Raw genomic sequence first — 23,045 nt, 5'->3', positions numbered from 1 at the left:
CTGAGCTAAGTCCTTTAACTCTTCCAACAACCTAACGAGGCAGAAGCGCCACTGTCACCACCGTTTACATGAGCTCACGGCGGGTATAAAAACTAGAAGAAACAGAGGAAGTTGTCCAAGGTCAAACTAGGCATTCCCAGAAAGCAGCTGCTCCACACTTGACTCCAAGTCTGGGTCCTCCTAATGTCCTGGCTTTTATCTCTCGGGGAAAGTCATTTCTCCTCCCAAATAAAACTTCTGCATATTTCTTTACTTCTTTCCCCAGGAGGGAACAAAGGACATAAGACCACTTCTAAGGTAACTATGTATCTACAGGTTTTTGCCTGCAGAAGTGATTTGCCCAGGGATTGATGAAGTGTGACCCATGGAGCACATATACTGTCAGCCAGTTTCTTTCTTAATAAAGTTTTCATGGAACAACCATAGGTCTTCATTTTTTTTGCATTGTATGCAACAGAATCGAGTAGTTGTCACAGAGACTTGAGGGCCCACAGAGCCTAAAATATTTACTATCTATTTCTTTATGGAAAAAGAGTGTTGACTGTTAGAACATACTAACATCTAGGGTTTTGCTTGGCTTGGTTCTGATTTTTGTTTTGTTTTTAGTTTTTCAAGACAGGGTTTCTTTGTGTAACTGTCCTGGCTGTCCTGAAACTTACTTTGTAGACCAGGCTGGCCTCAAAGTCACAGAGATCCCCTTGCCTCTGCCTCCCAAGTGCTGAGATTAAAGACGTGCACCACCGCCTGGCTTTGGTTTTGATTTTTTTAAAATATTTATTTACTTATTATGTATACAATATTCTGTCTGCATGTATGCCTGCAGGCCAGAAGAGGGTACCAGACCTCATTACAGATGGTTGTGAGCCACCATGTGTTTGCTGGGAATTGAACTCAGGACCTTTGGAAGAGCAGGCTGTGCTCTTAACCACTGAGCCATCTCTCCAGCCCTGGTTCTGATTTTTAAGACAAGGTCTAGACTGATGTAAAACTCCTGCTTAGTCTGCTGAGGCTAGAGGCATGTGTTGCCCCATCTTGCCAGCCTATCGATTTTAAGATAATGAGTTATATATGTGGTAAATAGAAAACATTCGAAGCTGGTACTCAGGAGGCAGAGAGAGGCAGATCTCTGAACTTGAGGCCAACCTGTCTACAAAGTGAGTTCCAGGACAACCAGGGCTACACAGAAAAACCCTGACTCAAAAAACAAAAGAGGAAGAGAGAGGAAGAGAGAGAGAGAGAGAGAGAGAGAGAGAGAGAGAGAGAGAGAGAGAGAGAGAGAGAGAGAGAAAGAGAGAGAGAGAGAGAGAGAGATTCTAGAAGACCATATACCAACTGTAAACAATTGGTGGGTAAGTTAATGACCATCATTGCTTACATTTGATACATTGGAATTGTTTCCATGCTGTCCTTTGAGACAGGGTTTCCTACAGCTCAGGCAAGCCCTGAACTCTCCCAAACTGGCCTTGAACTCCCAATGCTCCAGCTTCTACTTCCCAAGTGCCCCCATACACAACTTTGGAATAGATTTTATTTTTCTAATTAAGTTGTAACTTACGTACAGGGATATGTATAAATACACAGAGAAATATGCACAGCTCCTACAGATGCATACCGAGTCCATCAAAACATAGGACCGCTTTTAATCCCAGCGTAAGGGAAACAGAGGCAGAAGGATCCCTAGACGTTCAAGGCCAGCCTGGCCTACTTAGCAAGTTCCAGGCCAAAAAACAAAGCTGTAGACTCTTCGGAGGCTCAAGAGATGCTGCAGCATTTAAAAGCACGTGTTGCTCTTGCAGGAGACCCGGCTTGATTCTGCACAGCCATATGGTGGCTCACAACTATTTGTAACTACTGTTCGAGGAGATCTGCTGCCCACTTCTGGCTCTATAGGTACCAATTAAAATGCTTTTACACATAAAATAAAATAAATGTTTGTTTTGTTTTGTTTTCGCAACAGGGTTTCTTTGTAGCTTTGGAGCCTGTCCTAGAAACTAGCTCTTGTAGATCAGGCTGGCCTTGAACTCACAGAGATCCTCCTGCCTCTGCTGGGATTAAGGGCGTGCGCCGCCACCAGGCAAAAATAAATATTTTTTTTAAATTGGAGACTGGAGAGATGGTTCAGTATTTAAGAGTACCTGCTGCTCTTGCAGAGGACCTGGATTCAGTTCCAGCACCTACGTGGGGACTCACAACCACTTGTTAACTCCAGTTCTGGGTCTGGTATCAGATGCCCTCTTCTGGCATCCCTAGACACTGCATGTAAATGGTGCACAGACATTCAGGCACACGCATACACATTAAAAATAAAAAAATAAAAAAAACACGGAGAGATGGCTCAGTGGTTAAGAACACTGGCTGCTCTTCCAGAGGACACAGGTTCCCTGTTCTAATCCTAGCACCCGTATGACAGCACAATCCATCTGTAACTCCAGTACCAGGGGATTGATGCCCTTGTTCTGGCCTCCATGGTCACCAGGCACACACATGGTATGCAGACATACGTGCAAGAAAAACACTCCTAGACATAAAATGACAAATAAGTTAATTTTAAATACAAAACAATAAAAATTAGTTATTTAATAGAAGTAAATAAGCAAGCATTTAAAAAAACCAACATAGAACCTTCCTACTACACCAGTAACCTGTACCACTCTGGGTTTTCTTTCCTAGTTAACAGAATACAAATGGACCACATAGCATCTATCTGTTTGTGCCTAAGAGTGTTATTAATTTCATTGCTGATGGCCAGGAGAATTCGGCAAGTCACCAGAATCACTCTTCAGGATACCATCCGAGATGCCCACTTGCTCATTCACTCCACGGATGTACTCAGTCTGTGACTTCAAAGACTGTCCTCCATCCCTGTGGTGTGGTCTCCTATTTCCCTCCCGTAGGACCCCCGCTCCCCTCACCTTCTCTTTTCTGAAAGCAATGAAGACTAGAGAGACTTCTCTTTCATCCTATAAAGCCCAGCCTCTCTTAGGGAGAAGGTTTCTTGGGGTTTATTGTTTGTTTGTTTTTTGTTTTTTTGTTTTTGTTTTTGTTTTTTTTTTTTTTTTTGGTTTTGATTTTTTGAAACAGGGTTTCTCTGTAGCTTTGGAGCCAGTCCTGGAACTAGAACTTGTAGACCAAGCTGGCCTTGAACTCACAAAGATCCACCTGCCTCTGCTTTCCGAGTGCTGGGATTAAAGACATGCTCCACCACTGCCCACCCGGCTTTAGGGAGAAGTTTTGCCTTAGAGGAAAGATTTCATGAGATGGCTCATTTAGTCATGCTGCTCTGTTTGTATTTTCCTTTTGAAATTCCATGGCAGGGCTAGAGAGATGGCTCAGTGCTTAAGGGCACTTGTTGCTCTTCCAGAAGACCCAGGTTCAATTCCCAGCACCCACATGCCAGTTCACAACTGTCTGTAACTCCAGTTCCAGGAAATCCAACATTCTCTTCTGACCTCCAAGGACATCATGGTGCACATACTAACATACATGCAAGCAAAACACTTCTTCACATAAAAAAAATCTATACAGGTTCATGGGCATAAAATCTGCTCACACATCTGTAATTGCAATTACAGTAAATAAACTGTAAGTCTGGGCAGGACAGTCTCAGGCTATGAATAGCCAGTTTACCTGGAAGACCTACCTGCGCACGCGCACGCACACACACATATATACACACACACACACATACACACTGAAACTGTTCCCTGAATTCTTGGTGTAGCTTCCTGCATATTCACATGAGTGGCTGGTGTGTGTGTGTGTGTGTGTGTGTGTGTGTGTGTGTGTGTGTGTGTTTGTGTGTGTGTGTGTTGGGGGAGAATGTGCTAACACCTGAGTTTTGAGAGCGAGGTTTGGGGTGGCTGGTGGCACACACTAGTTAGAACTACAAATCAAAGCTGTGCTGGTGAGTGGACAGTGATGGTGGCTTTCTAATGGGTTCCCCTGGTATATGACAGAATCTGCTGCTCCTTATACTTTATTATATTATATTACTTATATTGAGTAAAAGGCGGGGAAAACAAGGTTCTTCGCTCAGGGACATTTACTTCGAACACTTCATCATCCTGCCTGAGTAGCCGGTGCTGGGAGGCAGAGAATTCTCCTACTGGGCAGGATCACAAGAGGCAAGGATCTGTCATATGTCACAACAAACTAGAAAGCAAGAAGGTGAAATGAAGCTCCCCCTCCCTTCTGTGAACTTACAACCCCTTTTTCAGATAAACAGGGATAGGTGTAACACACCCGCACCCACCCCTTCCTTCTCCCAGACTCCAAGCACAGGTGATCCAGGTACCAGTCACTGCTCCACCTTTCACAGAATCTTCACCCTTGCGGAGTGACTCACCGGAGTTGGCTCATCGGGAGGTCTGACCCTGAGCCTAGCAGAGGAAGGCTGCGGGCCACTCTCTTCTCTCTTGTGAAAATTCATCTCTACCTCTGACCCAACCGCAATTTCCTCCTAATCCACCGCTTTTGAAAGTGCAGGCAGTTAAGAGGATGTGCTTAGAAGTTCCTTTGCTCTCCCAAGAGTTCTGAACTTTTGTCCTTCTTTGCCCAGTTCTTCCAACCTCAGTGTCCCTGATTCTGAGAACCCCAAGCTTCTAAAGGGCTAGATTTTACCACTGGGAACTGGCCTCCCACCCTCACGGACTGGAAAGAGTGAACAAAAGTGTTAGCCAGTTTTGCACAGGTGGTCTTCCTCGGTGTCTACACCTTCCCTGCCTCCTGGTTATTAGGAATGTATTTCACAAAGGAAGAAACCAAGGTTCAAAGTGGCTTCCGCCCCGGAGAGCTATTACTGTGTATGGATTGAAGCAGTCTCAGGTCCCAGCCTGGAGGTCCGGGTGCGGCCTGCGCCTCCTTTCTCCTCTCCGGGTCCCAGGAGAGCTGTGGCAGAAACTCCTGCCGCACCGAAAGGCTCATGGTTTCCTTCCGGGCCAGACCTGGGTGGGGAAAAATTTCTTCAATGGCTTTGAGGTGCTTACTATAGGTGGCATCTAAGACCACCGCCTCAGTGAACTTGTGTTTACTAGAACAGGTCTCTAACTCCCGGCACCGGAACCGCCGACGTCCTACAACTAAGAAACCAGAAAAAGAGGGCCTGGGTAACCCGCAGCTGCAACAGTCGGTCCAGCCACAGGCCAAGCTAAGCATTCATCTGGGTCCCCGCAGTCCTAGTTTTGCCTGGAAAGCCTAGGCGCATTTATGTTCCGGGTTTAGGCCAGAGAGCGTGCCCCAGGTGTTGCTCTCCCCTGGCGTGGCCGGGCTAGTGCAGCCCTGCGGCAGCGCAGCTCCGCTTTCGCTACTCCCTGCGGCCATAAAGTAGTCGGTGGGCGCCTCCTTTCAAGGGTCCTAAAGGCCTCTAGCACTCTAACTACGCGGTCTGGGCCGGCGGTCCTTCAAATCCAAACCAGGCCTGGCTGAGGAGGGCCTGGAGGGCAGTAAACGAGGTAAAAGTAAGTGAGGCCCCTCCAATTCGTTCTACCGGTGCCTGGAACCACTCTCTTCTTCCTGGTGCCCATTCCCAAAGGATCGGGCTCTCCACCATCACCCCGCTGCATTCCCAGGTTTGCTACTGTGGTCATCTTCGAGACTCTCTGCCCTCTTCATCCTCCCCCGACTCCCGTCTTCCAAGGCACCCCAACTTTCTCCAGCTCTCTCACCTGAACCCCCGAAGCGCGGTTTCTTCTTTCTCCACTAAAGATGAACCCGCCGCCTGTGGAAAAGCAGCCCCCCACCCCCACCCAGCCTAGGCTGCAAGCCACTTGCTTAACAAGTCCAAAGGTCAGCTAAAGTTTGGCTGATAAACAGAACCAGTAGAAAAGATTTGGAGCCCCCCCAAGGGTGAGTACAATGGGCCCTGGCAAGTCCCGATCCCGGCCCAAGTCTCTGGCTCCGTTGGACTGTCCCCTAGGCTCTCCCACTCTCTCGGTTTTTCCCCCTCCCCACCACCATTTGCATCTTGCCGAAAGCCGAGCCCTTCCCACTCATTTGCATATCTTATATGGCCTAATGGTGGCGATCATGGCAAGTTAGAAGTTTTCTGACTCCTCTCGGAGGAGACTCCGGGACCCTGGGAAGTAACAGGTGTCTGGAGGCTAAAGGGTGGAGGGGTTCCAGGACTTAGAGTTCTCTTGTAAAACTCCCCTCCACCCTCCTCTCTCACACCCACCCATCCCCTCACCCCCTTCTTTTTCCGTCCTTGGAAAATGGTGTCCAAGCTCACGTCGCTCCAACAAGAACTCTTGAGCGCGTTGCTGAGCTCTGGGGTCACCAAGGAAGTACTGGTCCAGGCCTTAGAGGAGTTACTGCCGTCCCCGAACTTCGGGGTGAAACTGGAGACGCTGCCTCTGTCCCCCGGGAGCGGGACAGATCTCGACACCAAACCGGTTTTCCATACTCTCACCAATGGCCACGCCAAGGGCCGCTTGTCTGGGGACGAGGGCTCGGAGGACGGAGACGACTATGACACTCCTCCCATCCTCAAGGAACTGCAGGCACTCAACACCGAAGAGGCCGCGGAGCAGCGGGCCGAGGTGGACCGGATGCTCAGGTAGGCAGCAAGCGAGGTGCTGGGTACGCCCGGACCACCCCTAACCCTGTGGGTCCATGGAGTAAGTCCCCTGCCCCGCACTGGAGGCGGAGGCGTGTGGTGCAGACTGTTCTCCCGCAAGCCCCTTTCCCATGGGAAAAAAATCCCCCGGGGGTGCTTCACTTCTCTGAGAACAATTGAACTAGTTCCTCAACCGGCTGACCTGCAATCCGAGAGAGGCTTCATCTGCCTCCACCTAGGTGGGCGCCCGGGACTCAAGCACCTTGTTGGTGGTACCCAGGCGCGAGAACCGAACCTTAAACCTCACAGGACTAGAGACAGCTGTGATTCTCCTAGGACCTCAGATTTGCACCCCCACGCACTTCCAAAACTTTGAGCCACACATTTCTCCCAGAGACTTAAAGCTCTCTGCAGAGACGGTCTGGCAGCATTGGCGGCTGAGGCCTCGGAGGCAAGTTCTTTGAGTCCTTGCTTCTGCAGCGCCAGTGCAAGCTGCAGCTTTAGAATTGTAAAGCGGAAAGTTTGCTGTAGTGTCACGATGGACCCTTGCCGGCCAAAAGAAACCACGAATAATGAAAGGAAGGGAGCGAATGTGTGGGATACGTGGTCCTAGGACACCCCTGCCCCACTTTGTAGAGAACCTTGTCCCAGTCTGAGAAAGGTGGGTGTGTACGTATAGCACCCCAGCTATTCTGTGGGGGATCCGGGGACTGGCTGCTGTCTCTCCGGTGGCTCGGATCACTTGCCGGTCCTCTCGCCCTGGCCTACACTTTGACAGCTAGTTACTAATTATCTAAGGAGCCAAGTGATTCCCTTAGGCCACACGTTGTTTGGGAGCCACTTGGCTTCAGAAAGGAGCCCCTGACTCTTAAACCCCTCAGCTTCGAAGTTTCAGAGAGAGTCCCGAGTGAATGCGATCATTAGCGGCTAGGCTCCCTCTCCCGCAGAGCAGGTTGGAGTGGTGACCTTGCATTTGAATTTGCGCTTTGGGTACCTGACCACTTGCCCTCTAGCCAAGGCAATCTTGTAGTTTTGTTTTGTTTTTTAATCCACTAAAATGTTTTTTGCTCTAATTCACAAGCTTGGGAAACATGTGGCGGTGATTTCTCTCCGGTCGGATTTAGGGGCCTGGATGGTATCCGGTGTAGAGGGTTCCCCCGAGCGTCTGGGGCGGTAGGGTGGCAGGGAGGTTGTACAGGGCCTGGCTCACCTAACCAGCATCCCGTCACTTGCCCCCCCACCCTGGGGCCTAGGCCCTTCCTCCTGGCCTCCTGGCGGCCCAGGGCCGTCGTCTAGTTTGCCTCGGAGCCGACCTAGGGAAGCAGGAGAGGCCTAGTGAGCCTCTGTACTGTGGTCCCCACGCTGTGCTGGACACAGCGGAGATGTAACATAAACTGCAGCACGTGGAGTTGGGGTGTTATTAATTTATTCCTATAAATCATCAACAGAAAGTACACAAAGACCGTGATTAGGTTGAAAAGAGAGGCGGGTTATTCATTGGTGAAGTTGTAAACTCGGCTTAGAAAAGGAAGAAAATCAAAACGCAGGAGGGGGTGCTCGCGGGGCGCTAGCACGGCACACGCACTTCACCGCAGGGCGCGCCCCCAGGTCCCTGGACCACTCCGGGAAGCCAATACCCGCAAGGCCCGTGCAGGTCGGAGGTCTTAGGACCTGGGCCTTCTTCCCTCCCTCAAGCTGGTAGGGGGCAGACGGAGGGGAGCCCAGACTCTAACTGGGGTGAGGACCCAGGACACACCGGGAGGTTTTTGTCCCTTTCACAAGCTGGTGCCGCCTTCCCTCCCCTGGGCCCCCTGGAGCTTCCGACTTTATTAAAGTAATTTTTCAAGAAATTGTTAGCGGCTCCCAGGTCACTGCATAGCCGACTTCAGGGTACCAGGCATTCTCTATCCTCCCCCCCCCGCCCCCATCCTCCTTGTTCCCCTGTAAGTCAGAAAGAAAAGAAAGGTGTGCGGGGGAGGAGGGTCACTCGGTGGTGCGCTTGGACGCCAGAGAGGACGGTTACAAACTGCAGAGTCCTGCGGTCCCTGGCTGCCGGCCTGGAGGCTGGTGCGTCCCTGGCACTTAGGAGAACCCGCCACCACCTAGGAAGCTGGAACCGAGGCTCCTGGCCCGTGCGGCTGCAGCCCAGGGCTTCTCTGCTCTGGGTGGGACAGCAAAGTCATTGTTGAGGAAGGAGCAGGCAGGGAGGACAGTGTGGCCACCGCGGGCTGGCATTTGTCACCTGCGCTGGCTCCAAAAAAAGCCAACCTCAAATCGCGACCCGAGTTTATCCCGGTGAGGAAACTGTATTTCCCAATAAGTCTTATTGGAGCTTCAGAGCTCTCTCTCTCCCTCAGCGAACACGCGGGGCAAACATTAAGGGGTCTGAGAGGTTAAAATAAAAAAAAAAAGGTGTAACTACGCCATCTTACCCTCAATTCAAATCTTTTAATTCCGGGCCTGAAGGTTTTGTCTCGATGGTTTTTGTGTTGGTTTTGTTTTGTTTCTTTCTTTCCTAATTGTCTCATTGTTGAGTTAATGCCCCCTTTTCACAGAACCGATCACACATAGAACACAACACTATTTCGCCAGGTTTCTTAGGTGCGCAGAATAACAGGTAATGAGGTTAAACAAAGAAAAACTGCCCAAATGATCTGTTAAAGCGATATACTATTAACTTTTAAACCCAAATACTGTTTTCTCTAATTTTTTAAGCTATCGTTCGTACCTGTTAGAAATATTTTTCCACTCTAAAAACATTTTCGGAAATGTTCCCCAGCAACGAGCGTTTAGCCGATCGCTGGTATTTACGTGGTTATGTCTAAAATGTTGATTGCCGTGTTTTTCTCTGGCTCGCGGTGAATTCTCCAGGTATGACACTGGAACAGACGTATTTCCTCTTCTTTCGTTCTTGTTACCTCACTATGTTGTTTTCCTTTATGTGCCTTTAAAAATGCTTGAGAAATTTCTTAACTTACGTATAATTAATATGAAAGTTTACATTTCTCAAAAACATCTCTTTTAAAGCCTGACTTCTCACGAATCCAATAGTCAAGACTCGCTAAAATATCACCATTCAAATGCCTGTAAAATATCTCCCTTGGTTGCTGGAGATTTTTTTTAATACATTAAACAAATTAATTGTTTTTACAGGAACTATTGAAAAATCATTGTTTTAGCACAGGTGCCTAATTTGGTCTCAGTTTTAATACCACTTTTTATTGTTTCATTTGAACCCAATTTTCTCTTTTGTTTTTTTTCAGGTTTTATTAAGCTAACATATATGTATATTTATATCAATAGTGCAGAATTGTTTCTGTAACTGCATTAAATAAATTGTACACATGCTTGTATTGTTCCTTTAATACTTTTGATCTGTAACCTCTGTTTTACTTAGTCTCTTAATTTAAATGACAGTTCTGATTCTGAGTATTCCATTTAACAAGCCAGAAAAAGTAACAGTGAAGTTGGAAACATTGTAAATTAAAAAGCCTAGAAGACATCCCTGGCCTTTTTTATGACAAACTGTGCCTGTGTCTATGAGACATGAGAAGCCTGACTACATTCTCAGTGCAAACTTGAAATCCCCAAAACTGTCACCTCCCCGGTGGCCTTTCCATATCAGAGAGGTGCAATCACCCAGGCAAATGGAGCATTAATGTCTTACTCCCAAACTATAATTATTCTTCCTTAGTAGCATTTATTTGGGAGGCAGGACTGTGGATAACTAAAAAAACAAAACAATAAAACAAAAACAACAGCAACAAACTACCCATTTTGCAGGTGTCCTGATTCTTCAGCCAGAGGGAGTGTTGCCATTAATTTTGAGAACATGTTTTTTTTAAAAAACTCCAAAAGCAATGTAATATTTGACTACAAAAGGAATCACAACTATACAAATGTTTATCTCAGTTTGAGGTTTGAGGGAGGTTTCTAAACACATCAAGCAACAAAAAATTTTTTTTAACATCCAGTCACTCTTTAAAAGACTCTTTGCATCCCAGGAGGTGGGCACACAAGCCCGCCCCTCTTTTGACAGAATGGGTTTCCTTTTGAGAAGGAGTGGGGGAAAAGCACTGGAGAGGTTTAGACTGAAGTAGGGGGTGGTGGATTGAAAAACTGATTTGGCTCCGTGTAGAACCAGCTTAGCCAACTCAGGCCCTAGGCACCTCTTCTTTCCTGTAGGACTCTTGCTTTTTTAAGTCTCTTGAAAAAACCAAAGAAAGCAGAATAAAGTCAGAGCCTTTTCTTCCACGGCATGGAGGGTGGGGAGTGTCATGGCATGGGGGTGGCCTTAAAGATGAGTCTTCTTCTGTGCCTCTCTCAGAAGGAAAAGCTATGTCTTCTCTCCCATTTTGTTTTGTTTTAGCCATACGCGTCTCTCAAGGTTGGAGTTTGGACGGGTGGAGAGAGATGTTAGGATGAGTTTTGTACCTAGAAGGTGAATAGTTTTCCCTGAGCATTTCCCATCAGCACCCTAATCGTCTGCGTATCTATCTAGTGAGGACCCTTGGAGAGCTGCCAAGATGATCAAGGGCTACATGCAGCAGCACAACATCCCCCAGAGGGAGGTGGTTGATGTCACAGGCCTGAACCAATCCCACCTCTCCCAGCACCTCAACAAGGGCACCCCCATGAAGACCCAGAAGCGAGCTGCCCTGTACACCTGGTACGTCAGAAAGCAACGGGAGATTCTTCGACGTAAGTGATTTAAACCTAACTCTGCCTCCACCTGCAGTGACTGTTGTCCTCACTCTGACCCCGTGGGCTGCCTCAGTTTCCCCTCCATCAAGAAGGCCTTTAAAAGTAGTTGGCGAGCCGGGCGGTGGTGGCGCACGCCTTTAATCCCAGCACTTGGGAGGCAGAGGCAGGTGGATCTCTGTGAGTTCGAGACCAGCCTGGTCTACAAGAGCTAGTTCCAGGACAGGCTCCAAAACCACAGAGAAACCCTGTCTCGAAAAAAAAAAAAAAACAAAAAAAAAAAGTAGTTGGCGAATAGAAGAAGCTGGCAGGTAGATGTGACCTTACAGTTACATCTGCACAGTGGGTTATCTTGTATCGTTCCTTTCTCACACCTAGCTACACACCCTTGCTACACAGCTCATTGCACTGAAAATCCTTTAAGTGTAGGCAGTGGACCCTGAATGTTTTTAGTTCTTCTTTCCAGCATCCATTTCTTTGTCTCTGGTTGGCATATGACCACAGGTCTGAGTTACCAAAGAAGACATTACATAGTGGTCAACAATATCGATCACCATTACTATTATTTTCCTCTCCTCTGGAAAAAGGATAAACAACTAAAGATTTGTATAGATAATCAGAACCTGATCCTGATCCTAGGAAGTGGGGGTGGGGTGGCGGAAGTGGAGCACTAAGTCCAGAAACAATCTAAAGTACGTATCCACTTTTACCAAGATTAGAATTTGTGCTCGGCTGAGGGACTCCATCTGGTGAAGACATCTTTTCTGTCTGAAGCAGAGCACAGTTTAAGTGTCTGCACTTGAAATTCTGACCCACCAGAGGGTTTTTTTTTTACATACTTAATTTTAATTAAATATTTTTAGTTGGGAAGAAATTATTAAAGAAAAATAAAGAGCAATTCTCGTTTTGTAGCAAATTGCCCACATAATCCACACCCCCTATATTTTGTGTGTTGTACCAACAGGTTATCCCACACATACTCCATGCAACTACCAAATTTCCCAGATTATCTCTGAAACGCTACTACCCCCTAAAACTCAGATTTTGTTCAGATACCATCAGTTTCCCCAATAATAATGTTTATAGAGGATTATCTGGTGCAGAGTGGCTCATGGTGGTTTGCTGATCCAATTCTCTTCACTTCAGGGCTTTTGTTTTTGCTTGGCATTTTGGTTTAGGTTTTTTTGTTTGTTTGTTTTTGTTTTTTAAGCAGGGTTTTTCTGTGTAGCCCTGGCTGTCCTGGAACTCACTCTATAGACCAGGCTGGCCTTGAACTCAGAAATCCACCTGCCTTTGCTTCCACTCTTTCCCTATCGCTGCCCGACCACCACCACTGCCATCCCCATCTCCCCCCCCCCCCCCCCCCCGCCCTCCCCGGCTATGCCCCGCCCCCTCTCCCGGGCTATGGACCTCTGTGTCTTTGCCAACATGTTCCTCACCATCATTTTCTGGGTAGGAATTTTTTCCCCTGTTGCTGCACAGTTGCTTTTCAAATTGCTCTTGGATTTGTTGTTGTTTTTTTTTTCTACAAACTGCTCCAAAATGATCATGTCTGTGTTTATTGTGCTAGTGTCTGTGGGCAGAAGGGCCATGGGTGGGAGGAGAGGTTTGGGGCCCTTGTCTCCTCTCCGACTGAGGTTAACGTTGTATGGACAGAGTAGAGGCGGCTGTGATGCTGCCTGCTGCACAGAGGACCCCAGTCCTTTAAAGTGCAGGTCGACCCCTCGCTGCATGGGTGCTATTTAAGGAATTGACCTCCTGACATGAAGCAACTCTTCAGTTCCTGCATGGCCCCGTTCTCAGGAGCCGTAGTCGCCAAAGGCTACACAGCCCCGGTACTAGCTCAGCGGTCAGGATGGTATTCACTAATCTCCCCCAGGATAGACAGGGTGACATAAAAGACACTGGACCGTCTAACAAGACGGAAATTCCAGGAAGAGTCTCCGGATGCTCAAGAAGAGGACATTGACCAAGGGGATGGCTGCCAGCAAGGAACATTTTTATTCAGTATTATTGTTGTTTTGGGGTTTAAAGTTCCAGGAGACAGGACTTAAGGGCTTATTCCTCAATTATGATACACACACCTTGTCATGTCCCCAGCACTATGCTAGGCTCTAGGGTATACAGGTCCTTGTCTCCAGGGACTCATTACTTCCCTGAAGGAGTTGAGAAGCTTGAGTAATTAGTGGCAGCCCCTCTCCAAGTGCTCTTTAAACGGCGTGCACTGGGATGCAGAGTGGCTGCAAGATCACCTGGAGAAATCCCAGAGGACTTACTGGAGGAGGCAGCATTTGTATCCCATCTTAAAGGATAAAAAGACATACCAGCATGGGTCAAAAATTGAAGAGATAAATAAAAGAAAGACCAACTGAATGGACTGAGTGGAAAGAGAAAGAGGAGATGGAACCAAGACAGTGCATGAAAGTTTCATGAAGAGCCAGACTAATAGACGGTGCTGTTCACAGGCTTTCTCTATACGTGGAGAACCTTCTGGACGAGCTCCCCAGTCTAGGATGAGTCTACCGGAGCAACCGTTCCAGTGTCGTTTTAATGGGCATCAAACGTTTTCTATTCCATTTCATTTGAAATGAAGCGGAGAGGCGTTGATGGTAGCTGGGGGTGCCTGTGAGGGTCTAGCTCCTCAAATGCTGAGTGGGGCCAGGTCCCTGGAGGCCCTGACTGGCTCACAGATGCTCTGGGTTCAGACCCTGTGTAAGCTGCTATCTCCCAAAAGAGCAGCCTCGTACTGGGGGCTGCGTGCAGCAAAAGCCTCCTCCGCCTAAGTGAGATCTGGGGAGCTTGGGGTATTACTGTTTGGGTGACTCACAAGCTAGTGGCTAAGAACAGGAGAGCACCCTAGGCTCGTGTGACTTAACCACTCTGAACTTGAGTTTTTTTATCTGCTGTTGGAAATAATGACACTTCCCCCATAGCGAGGCTACGAGAATTAGGTGAAGGGTTATACATACGGGGTGTTGAACCGCAGAGACAGCCCACTTCCTGGGAACTATAGTGACATCTGTTCATTTCAGATGAAAAAAATCTCAAGTGATTCCCAGACACTTGGGGTTATCCTCACTGGCCTTGGCCATTCCTCACGGCGGACTCTACAGATGTGGTGCAGGGCCCATGGGGAACAGGGGAGACATTAACTAGTCCCCTCCCCTTCACAGGGGACTTCTGTGTCCACCTTCACTCTCAAGTGAAGTGATGGACTGAAAACACCTGTAAACATCTGGCTGTGGGAGGAATTACCGTTCTCCCACATCATCCCAGGGAAGCTGATAACATTCTACTTTTACATTTAGTAGAGGCTGCTTCTGGTTTCTAAAAACACAGTGGGTGCCCGGTGGTGGTGGCACATGCACACCTTTAATCCCAGCATTCCAGAGGCAGAGGCAGGTGGATCTCTGTGAGTTCAAGGCCAACCTGGTCTAGTTCCAGGACAGGCTCCAAAGCTATAGAGAAATCCTGTCTTGAAAAACCAAAAAAAAAAAAAAAAAAAAAAAAGAAAGAAAGAAAGAAAGAAAGAAAGAAAGAAAGAAAGAGAAAAGAAAAAAACCAGTGGGCATCAATGCAAACAGAGCCCTAAGGTGACTCAAGGACCATCTCAAAGTCTCCAGTGACAAAGGCCATCCATTCACCTAGGAGGCTGCTTCCGAATTGGCCATTGGCTAAACAAATGCATCCTCACCTGCAGCAGGGATCCTAAGTTCAGGCTGGGAAGAAGCCCATCACTTCCTTGAAAAGGCCCAAAATAGAAGGATAGCCCACGACAGATCATAAAATCCCAGGTATACAGACTGGAGACACTAGTGAGGTTTGTGGAGGGTTTAAAGTAGTATAGTAAGTAGCACAGATCTGTGATCCCATTTTCTGAGATTATGGCACACCCAGAAGCTCTGGAGGTTGTGGCTGGACACTCAGAATTATGAGTGACTCTGGGAACTGAGAAAGGAAACACCCAGGTCCAGAGCATGGGGTGCAAGTGTCGCGGTGAACCGGCCAGGTGAAGCGGTGAACGGATGATTAAAAGAAATCCCAGCCGGGCGCTAGTGGTGCACGCCTTTAATCCCAGCACTCGGGAGGCAGAGGCAGGCAGATCTCTGTGAGTTCGAGACCAGCCTGGTCTACAGAGCTAGTTCCAGGACAGCTCCAAAGCCACAGAGAAACCCTGTCTCAAAAAAAGAAATCCCATACTAGCTCAGAACTGAGAGATAGATAGTTATTTATTTAGGGGTAAACTCACAAACCAGGATTCTCTGCTTGAATGGTGGATGGAGATCGAATCCAAACAATTCAAACAAGCAATGGGTGAAAAGGAGCAAGGGGAAGTAGAAAAAGGGAGGGACGCAGGTTCGCAGGTTCTGTATCTGCTATATAGTATAAGAGGCCATGCCCCAATAGGCGGGTAATTACAAGCTGCAGGTCTTCCTACAGCATCTCTCCCTTTTGTTTAAATAAAAGAGTACTAAGCCTAATACAAAATTATATACAATAAAAACAGATATCCTATTCTAACTAGTTTAAGTCTTATATAATAAATAATTTGGCCAAGCCATGAAAGGGAAGTAACTACAATTATCTAGTCTTCAACCTCATTGAAGATCTGAGAAGGGAAACAATATTACTTGAGTAAGCAGGAAGTACAATCAAGCAACTTGCAAATTGTGCAACAAATGACAGAGATAACTGACTACCTGGGCAACCACCCAAAGTCTCATTTGCAACGTTGAAGCAACCAACTTTGGCTAAGGCCTGGAATAACTGACAGACCATTTTCAAAGGCAAGAAATCTTTCAAAATCATCTTACCTGTCTTGGCAAGATTTGACAGCCCTGCTTATCCATTTCCGATACTATGGTTGAGGCATGGCCATTTCTTTGCCCAAAGGCCAGTTTTTGCCAAGAAGAAAACAAGCTCCAAGTGGAGTGTCTTCAGTGTTCAACATTCTCTCTGGAATTGATTGGTGCTGCCAGGAGCAATTATGTCTCACTTCAATAGAAGTCTAAGTTATTTAAATGCCATTTTGTACAGCTCTTTGAAGTGGTTGAAGATTATCTATCTATGCAGAATATAATCTCTATGTATCTAAAGAACCTGATTAGTCTAACTATAAGTATGACAAATGTAGATGACTATTGATCTGTAATTTTTAATACCTATATAACTTAAAGACTAAGACAATAAACAACCGTGCAATAAATGAGGACAATGACCTCCAGATGTAAACAGCACGCAGGGTCTGGGAAATGATTTTGTTATGTATCCAGCGCCTCTGCGAACCCTGCTCCATGCAAATAGGAGGTAGAAGACAACGTAGTTCCCTTCTTAATAAAGTGGATATCAAACCTCATTCCAACTATAAAGCTCAGGCTGTCCTCCACTGCTCATTCATTCTGTGAAGACGGATTGAAGGTTGCTCTGCCGGGGCCTGGAAAGTAGCAGCTAGGCATTTCCTTCATCCTTCTCCAGCCCTGTCAGCATCATCAGTACAAAGCTCCTCTGTTCCGGACTCTGCACTTTCATCTTTCAAATTGTGTGGGCTGATCTCGAGCCATCTCCCTCATTAAAGGTTCCCTGGGACACACACATACATGACATACATATCACATGCATACCACATGCATACACACACGCACACACATAGAATATACACCTCACAAAACACATACGCACACACTATTGTCTTTGCAACCATACTAGAAGTCTAAGGAACATCTTCTCTTGTAAATACAAAGCTCCATCTTTATTTGAAAGCATGATTTTAAAAATTTGCGATTTCATGTTTTCCAAAGAACCTTACATTGAAATGCAGGTGCCCAGGAGAGAGGAACCTAAAGTTAGAATTCAGGTGCCCAGAAGAAAGGAAGGGTAAAGGGCAGGAGGGCTACACATTGCCTCTAAACATGGTAAGTAAGTGTAAATTACACCTTTGAACAGTTTCCCCTGGGCTGAGACTTGATTGGGCTTATCCCCTTGACATCAAAACACAAGCATTCAGAGCCAGGCAGTGGTTATACACACTTTCAATCCCAGCACTTGGGAAGCAGAGGCAGGCAGATCTCTGAATTCAAGGTTAGCCTGGTCTACAGAGTAAGTACCGGGACAGCCAGGGATACAACCAATAAAAATAAAAATACAAGCATTCAGGACTCAGAGTGTCTTAATGTCAGAAGGTCAATGAGTCAAAGGAAAATAATTAATTTTCTCAAAACACTGACTTGGCTGTATGTATCTAAGCTCTGTCCAAGAAAGGAAAGGGTGACTTTGCTGGGGACACAGGATGTGCGAGAGGAGCCTGCCACAAGGCGACCCCTTTCTATCCCCACATGAAATTAGAGCAGATCGTGAAGCTTAAGGGAGAGGAATCAAGGGTTCATTGGTCCATCCGTGTCTGTGTCTGTCTGTCTGTCTACCTGTCTGTGGAGTGAAGGCTACAGGCTCTATCAAATCTACTCCTTTCTCTTTTCAGAGTTCAACCAGACAGTCCAGAGCTCTGGAAATATGACAGACAAAAGCAGTCAGGATCAGCTGCTGTTTCTCTTTCCAGAGTTCAGTCAACAGAACCAGGGGCCTGGGCAGTCCGAGGATGCCTGCTCTGAGCCCGCCAACAAGAAGATGCGCCGTAACCGGTTCAAATGGGGGCCCGCATCCCAGCAAATTTTGTACCAGGCCTACGACCGGCAAAAGAATCCCAGCAAGGAGGAGAGGGAGGCCTTAGTGGAGGAATGTAACAGGTAATACCAGGCGCCCTCTTGAGCAATTGGGAAGGTTCATCTCCCTTGGTCCTGTGACAACCCTTGAGACACTGGTTATCCAGCTAAGTGTGGCTAAATCAGGGTCCCCCCAAGTGTGTTCTACAGAATCCCAAATTCAGTTTATTAGTAAACAGGTCTGAGACACATCACAGGAGTACTTCTTCAGGAGCCACGGCTTATTTTACTATATTACAAGCTCTGAGGAGCCCAGCACTCCAAGAGCTAATTCCAGGACAGACTCCAAAGCTACAGAGAAACCCTGTCTCGAACCGCCCCTCCCCAAAAAAATCTCTGAGGAGGATTGGCAAGATGGCTCCGAGGGTTAAGGCATTTGATGCCAAACCTGACGGCCTGAGTTTAATGAATCCACATGGCGGAGAGAGAACCAAATCTTACAAATTGTCCCTAAACCTCCCCCCACCCGTGCACAATGAATATTTAAAAAAGAAAGAAAGATCCAAGATGCCCTGCATTTACGGAGCCTGCACAGCATTGTTGCTTGTCAATCATGAAGTCTCACTTCTGTGAAATACTAAATTATTATTCCCACAAGTGATTATTTTAGGACAGATATTCTAAAAACTCTGCTGGAGAGATGAGTTTCCATTCCATACAGGCAACACCAAACTGTCCCTTAGCTCTGGCCTCCACTGACTATAGCCCCATGCCACTGGAGAAAACCTAGGGTCTGGCACAGTTTTTATGAGAATGATTGGCAAAAAAAAAAATAAATAAATAAAATGGCCCACACCTGGAATCCCAGCACTCAGGAGGCTAAGGGAGGAGGTTGGAGAGTCTGAGGCCCCTCTGAACTTCAAGTGAGACCCTGTCTCAAGCAACCAGTTAAGGAAATTTAGCGGGAGAGAAAGAATTGGTTGGATCTCTTTGGTTGATTCTGTCTACACTGACTGGACAGACTCCTTTCTGTGTCTTAACTGTGTATCAGTTTTTAAAAGCAAACTGGAAATCCTCAGAGAACACTTTTGGCTTCCTCCTTTCTCTATTCTCTTTCATTCCCATTTTGACTCTCTACAACATTTGTTCCTTGCTCTGGCAGAGGCCTGGGGGGCTTTGGCTATGCCTCTGAGCTGAGCAGCCTTGGCAGTAAAAACACAGAGCCAGGGAAGCCGAGTGGGGAAGCAGCCTGGGTTTGACACGAGGTCTTCCACTGAGTGGTGTCCAAGAGCATAGCTCACAGTGGGCTGGGGGTTTCATTGGTGCTCATAAGCAGAGACCTGCCCTCTCTGGCTACCTCCTTAATGACCCTGCCCCTCTCCGCTTGCTCTTTGCCCCAGAGTATGGATGTGGAATCCGGATTCCCTGCACCCTTTGGGGGAGTATCCAAACCCCCAAAGCCCAGATGCCTCTCACAGTGCTTGGAAGAGACTCAGAGAGTCAGCCTTACTGAGGCAGTAAGGAAGGTGTCGGGAGGCTGATCACCAGGCCATCTGTTGAAATTGCTGATCCTTGGCTTGCCCTCACGTAATCGGAACCACATAGGGGCCTATGCTTGGCCTTCTAGGTAGCATAGCTTACTCAAGACCCACTCTAAAGCTTCCCTCCAGCCCTCTCAGATACTGTGAGGATGGCCTTTCTAGGGACAGGCCACTAGCCCCCACTGACCTTCAGCCTCTACTGTGACTGTGTATTTGGGGCCCACCCAGCACATGCAATTACTCCAGCCACCCTCACTCACCATCCCCCGCCCTCATTCTTTGCAGGGCAGAATGTTTGCAACGAGGGGTCTCCCCGTCCAAAGCCCATGGCCTAGGCTCCAACTTGGTCACAGAGGTCCGTGTCTACAACTGGTTTGCAAACCGCCGGAAGGAAGAAGCATTCCGGCAGAAGCTGGCCATGGACGCCTATAGCTCCAACCAGACGCACAACCTGAACCCCCTGCTCACCCACGGCTCCCCTCACCACCAGCCCAGCTCCTCTCCTCCCAACAAGCTGTCAGGTGAGTAGAGACCGGTGCTTCTCACTGTCTCGGAACTGACTGTTGCTGTCCTCCCCGGAGGGGAGTATACTCTGAGATGACCACAGACCTGCTTTCCTCCCATTGCTAGAACATTCTCATGAGTACGTGCCTTTGGTCAGGTTTCCTCCCACTTCTTGCTCGGCCACTTGGCCCTCAAGGAGCCCTTTGCCCTTTTCTTCTCTGTCCTCCTTCTCCCTGGGTGGCTGCTGACTCAGCCACACAGATTGTCCCCAGAGAAGGCTGCCTTTTGGGGGTGCCAGGTCCGAGCTGCAGGCAGTGAGATGGTAGTGTTGTATCACTGGTCAAGATGATAGAGAATGGCATTCTGGCCACCCTCTGCCATGCTGAGCTATATCCTATCTGGCACTCTCTGGTTTCAACAGAAGTCAAGTGGCTATTAGGGAAAGGCCACTTAGGTGGCAGCCTCTGCTGTGCTGAGCCAGGATTAAGATGGGGTCAATCCTTGAGATCTTCGGTGATGAGCTGGCTAAAGAGTTTGTACCATGTCGGCCTGGATCAGAATGGCTCTGCCATGGGGTTTGCATGTGTCAAAACACAAACCTATATCCTCATGTGGAAAGAGACCCCTATATGCCAAACACTATGCCAGCTGTGTCTTCTTCTTCTGGGCTTTATTTCTCTTAAGAAAGTTTACCAGAAATGAGGAGGTGCTTATAGATGGTTGTTTGGTACCCATGTATAACAAACAGCACTGCTTTCCCCTGATCTGGGGGAAAGCTTGAGAAAGGAAAGCTAGCCATTGTCCCAATCTGCTGTCCTCTGAAGTCCCTTCCTCCCCGCACCTGCTAAGAGCTGAGAGCTGACCCATATGTGGGGTAATCTAAATCGTCAGGACAGGGTCTGAGTTACCAGCTCGGTGATATGCAGACACTTGTTCCAAGCCTACCACTTACAGGAGACACAGCCTGAGACCTGAAATTGACCAGCATAAGACTAGTCTGGAGTTTCTCTAGGCCCTGCTCTGAGCACCAGGAAGGGCTCAGATACCCCAAAAGAAAGTTGGCCTATTCAAGAGAGGCAAAAAAGCTGAGGGCAGGGAGGGGAACCAGTTTTGGCCTGACCACGGAGTCACTTAACCCCCTTACATCAATACAAAGCAAGGTTCCGCGGGTAGGTGGTGGATGGCTTAGGGCCGATACTGAGCAGGGCTGGAGCTTTTGCCCACCACATTGATCCACGGAGCTAAATCTGGAAGCTGTGTGGGGCGTGGTCCGGGCAAGGATCATTGTTGAGAAGACAATGGCCATTGTGCTGGGACCTGTGATCTCCACACCAAAGTCAGGGAGCCGGCAAGCCAAACAAAGGCTCAGCAGCTTTCTGACAAGCTGGGGTTGTGCTGAGGTCACCACAGGGTCGCTCGCTTAGGCTCCCTCTGTATGCTGGCTGGAGAGCTAGGGCAGCTGGGCCAGGTATTAGAAGCAGTGCAGAGGTGGGGACAAAGGCAGGAGACAGCCTCAAATGGGCATCTGAGAAGGGTATGGGCCACTGAAAATGGAGTCTCTTGGGTTGCCCCAAATTCCAGATCTTAATGAATATTATGAGAAGGATAGAACTCAGGACTTCAAAGAAAGAAACTGAGGCCCAGAAAGAGATAATTTGTCTAAACTCATACAATGGTGATAGATGCTGAATCTGTTGATTCTTGCAACATAAATATGCATTAAGTGCTAACCAGGTCCTGACAGTATAAATTGGGGCCACAGTTCCGTGGTGGAGTTCGTGCCTAGCCAGTACGTTTAAATAGGGAGGAAAAGGAAGATGCGGGGACACAGGGCCCTGCAGCCTCAGAATTTATACCCTGTAGGGAGGACCACTCACCAACATGGAGCCTCCAGTATCAGCTTGGATTCAAGATTATCTCTGGGGGCAACATGGGCTTTTGTAGGGAGAGAAAGATCCTACAGCTGTTATGGGGGTTGGGTCCTTACAGGACACTGGGTATTTTCAGCGGCTGTTTAGGCCTTCCTTTTCCCTCATGGTACATCAGGGTAGTCCTTGACCACCCAGGGACTGGACTCTCTGGGTGTCATTTTGAAACGGTTCTAAATTGGCAGGTGATGCATATGAGAAATTCCCATGAGCTCTGAATTTCCCGTGTGTCACATGGGTGCTGGGTGCGTGCGAGGATTAAATGGGTGAACCTGTAAATAACCACCCTTCCCAGGAAACCACAGAGAGATCGCTCCTGTCACCTCGGTATAGACGAGGCAGTGGCAATAAGGGCAGGCAAAAGGAGCCCGTTTTCTTCTTAATTTCACACATGGACATTAATCCTAAGAAGCAGTCAGACACGTTCTCTCCTGGGACTGGCAGAGAAATGACCACTGTGCTCTGAAATGCTGGAGTTAGAACCCTAGATGCCCTTCTGAGGCTCTCAAGATGGCTCTTAGGACTTTCCCCAGGGCTGGTGAGACAGCAGTGCTCAAATTTGGACTGTGAAGCCTTACTGTACCCTTTCCATAGTAAACATAGCTGACTGGAACCTAAAACTTGGAGCCAACACCCAGTATCGCACTGGTTATCTATCTGTCTATTTATCATCAGTCTATCTATCTATCTATCTATCTATCTATCTATCTATCTATCTATCTATCTATCTATCCTTCTATCTATCTATCCATCCATCTATATATCATCTCTCTATCATCTATCAATCTATCATCTATCTATAATCTATCTATCATCTATCTATCTATCTATCTATCTATCTATCCTTCTATCTATTCATCCATCTATATATCATCTCTCTATCATCTATTAATCTATCATCTATCTATAATCTATCTATCATCTATCTATCTATCTATCATCTATCTATCTATCTCTATATTGTTCACTTTCTCTTGTTCTCCATGGGCATGTATGTTTATGGTGTGTGCATCCATGTGTGTATGCACACTCATGTATGAGCACACACACTGTGTGTGTGTGTTTGTGTGTGTGCTCTAAGCCATGGGGTTAGGAATCTGTAAGCCACTGGAGATGCAGTGCAAAGGAGGCTAAGAGAGAAGTGAGAGGTTGCTGCCCAGTG

At 47.5% G+C, this 23,045-nt stretch overlaps 1 protein-coding gene across 4 annotated transcripts in view; it reads left to right on the top strand.

The window, feature by feature from the left end:
* Positions 1 to 6,079: 6,079 nt before the first annotated feature.
* The window catches only part of Hnf1b (HNF1 homeobox B), a 53,025-nt gene continuing 36,059 nt past the window's right edge, over positions 6,080 to 23,045 (top strand). For 2 of the 4 annotated variants that reach the window (XM_075991307.1, XM_075991308.1), the window contains exons 1-4: positions 6,080 to 6,553; positions 11,055 to 11,254; positions 17,808 to 17,994; positions 19,737 to 19,972. In XM_075991307.1, the coding sequence (XP_075847422.1) occupies positions 6,210 to 6,553; positions 11,055 to 11,254; positions 17,808 to 17,994; positions 19,737 to 19,972 (967 nt within the window). In that variant the 5' untranslated portion in view covers positions 6,080 to 6,209. Of the gene's footprint in view, positions 6,554 to 11,054; positions 11,255 to 17,729; positions 17,995 to 19,736; positions 19,973 to 23,045 lie in introns of all 4 variants that reach the window. The other 2 variants (XM_075991305.1, XM_075991306.1) reach the window with 1 other exon arrangement.

The sequence above is a fragment of the Microtus pennsylvanicus genome, chromosome 11, assembly GCF_037038515.1.
Source record: "Microtus pennsylvanicus isolate mMicPen1 chromosome 11, mMicPen1.hap1, whole genome shotgun sequence".
Taxonomy (NCBI): domain Eukaryota; kingdom Metazoa; phylum Chordata; class Mammalia; order Rodentia; family Cricetidae; genus Microtus; species Microtus pennsylvanicus.
Note: the sequence above shows the minus strand (reverse complement) of the source record. Positions and strands in the feature narration are given on the sequence as shown.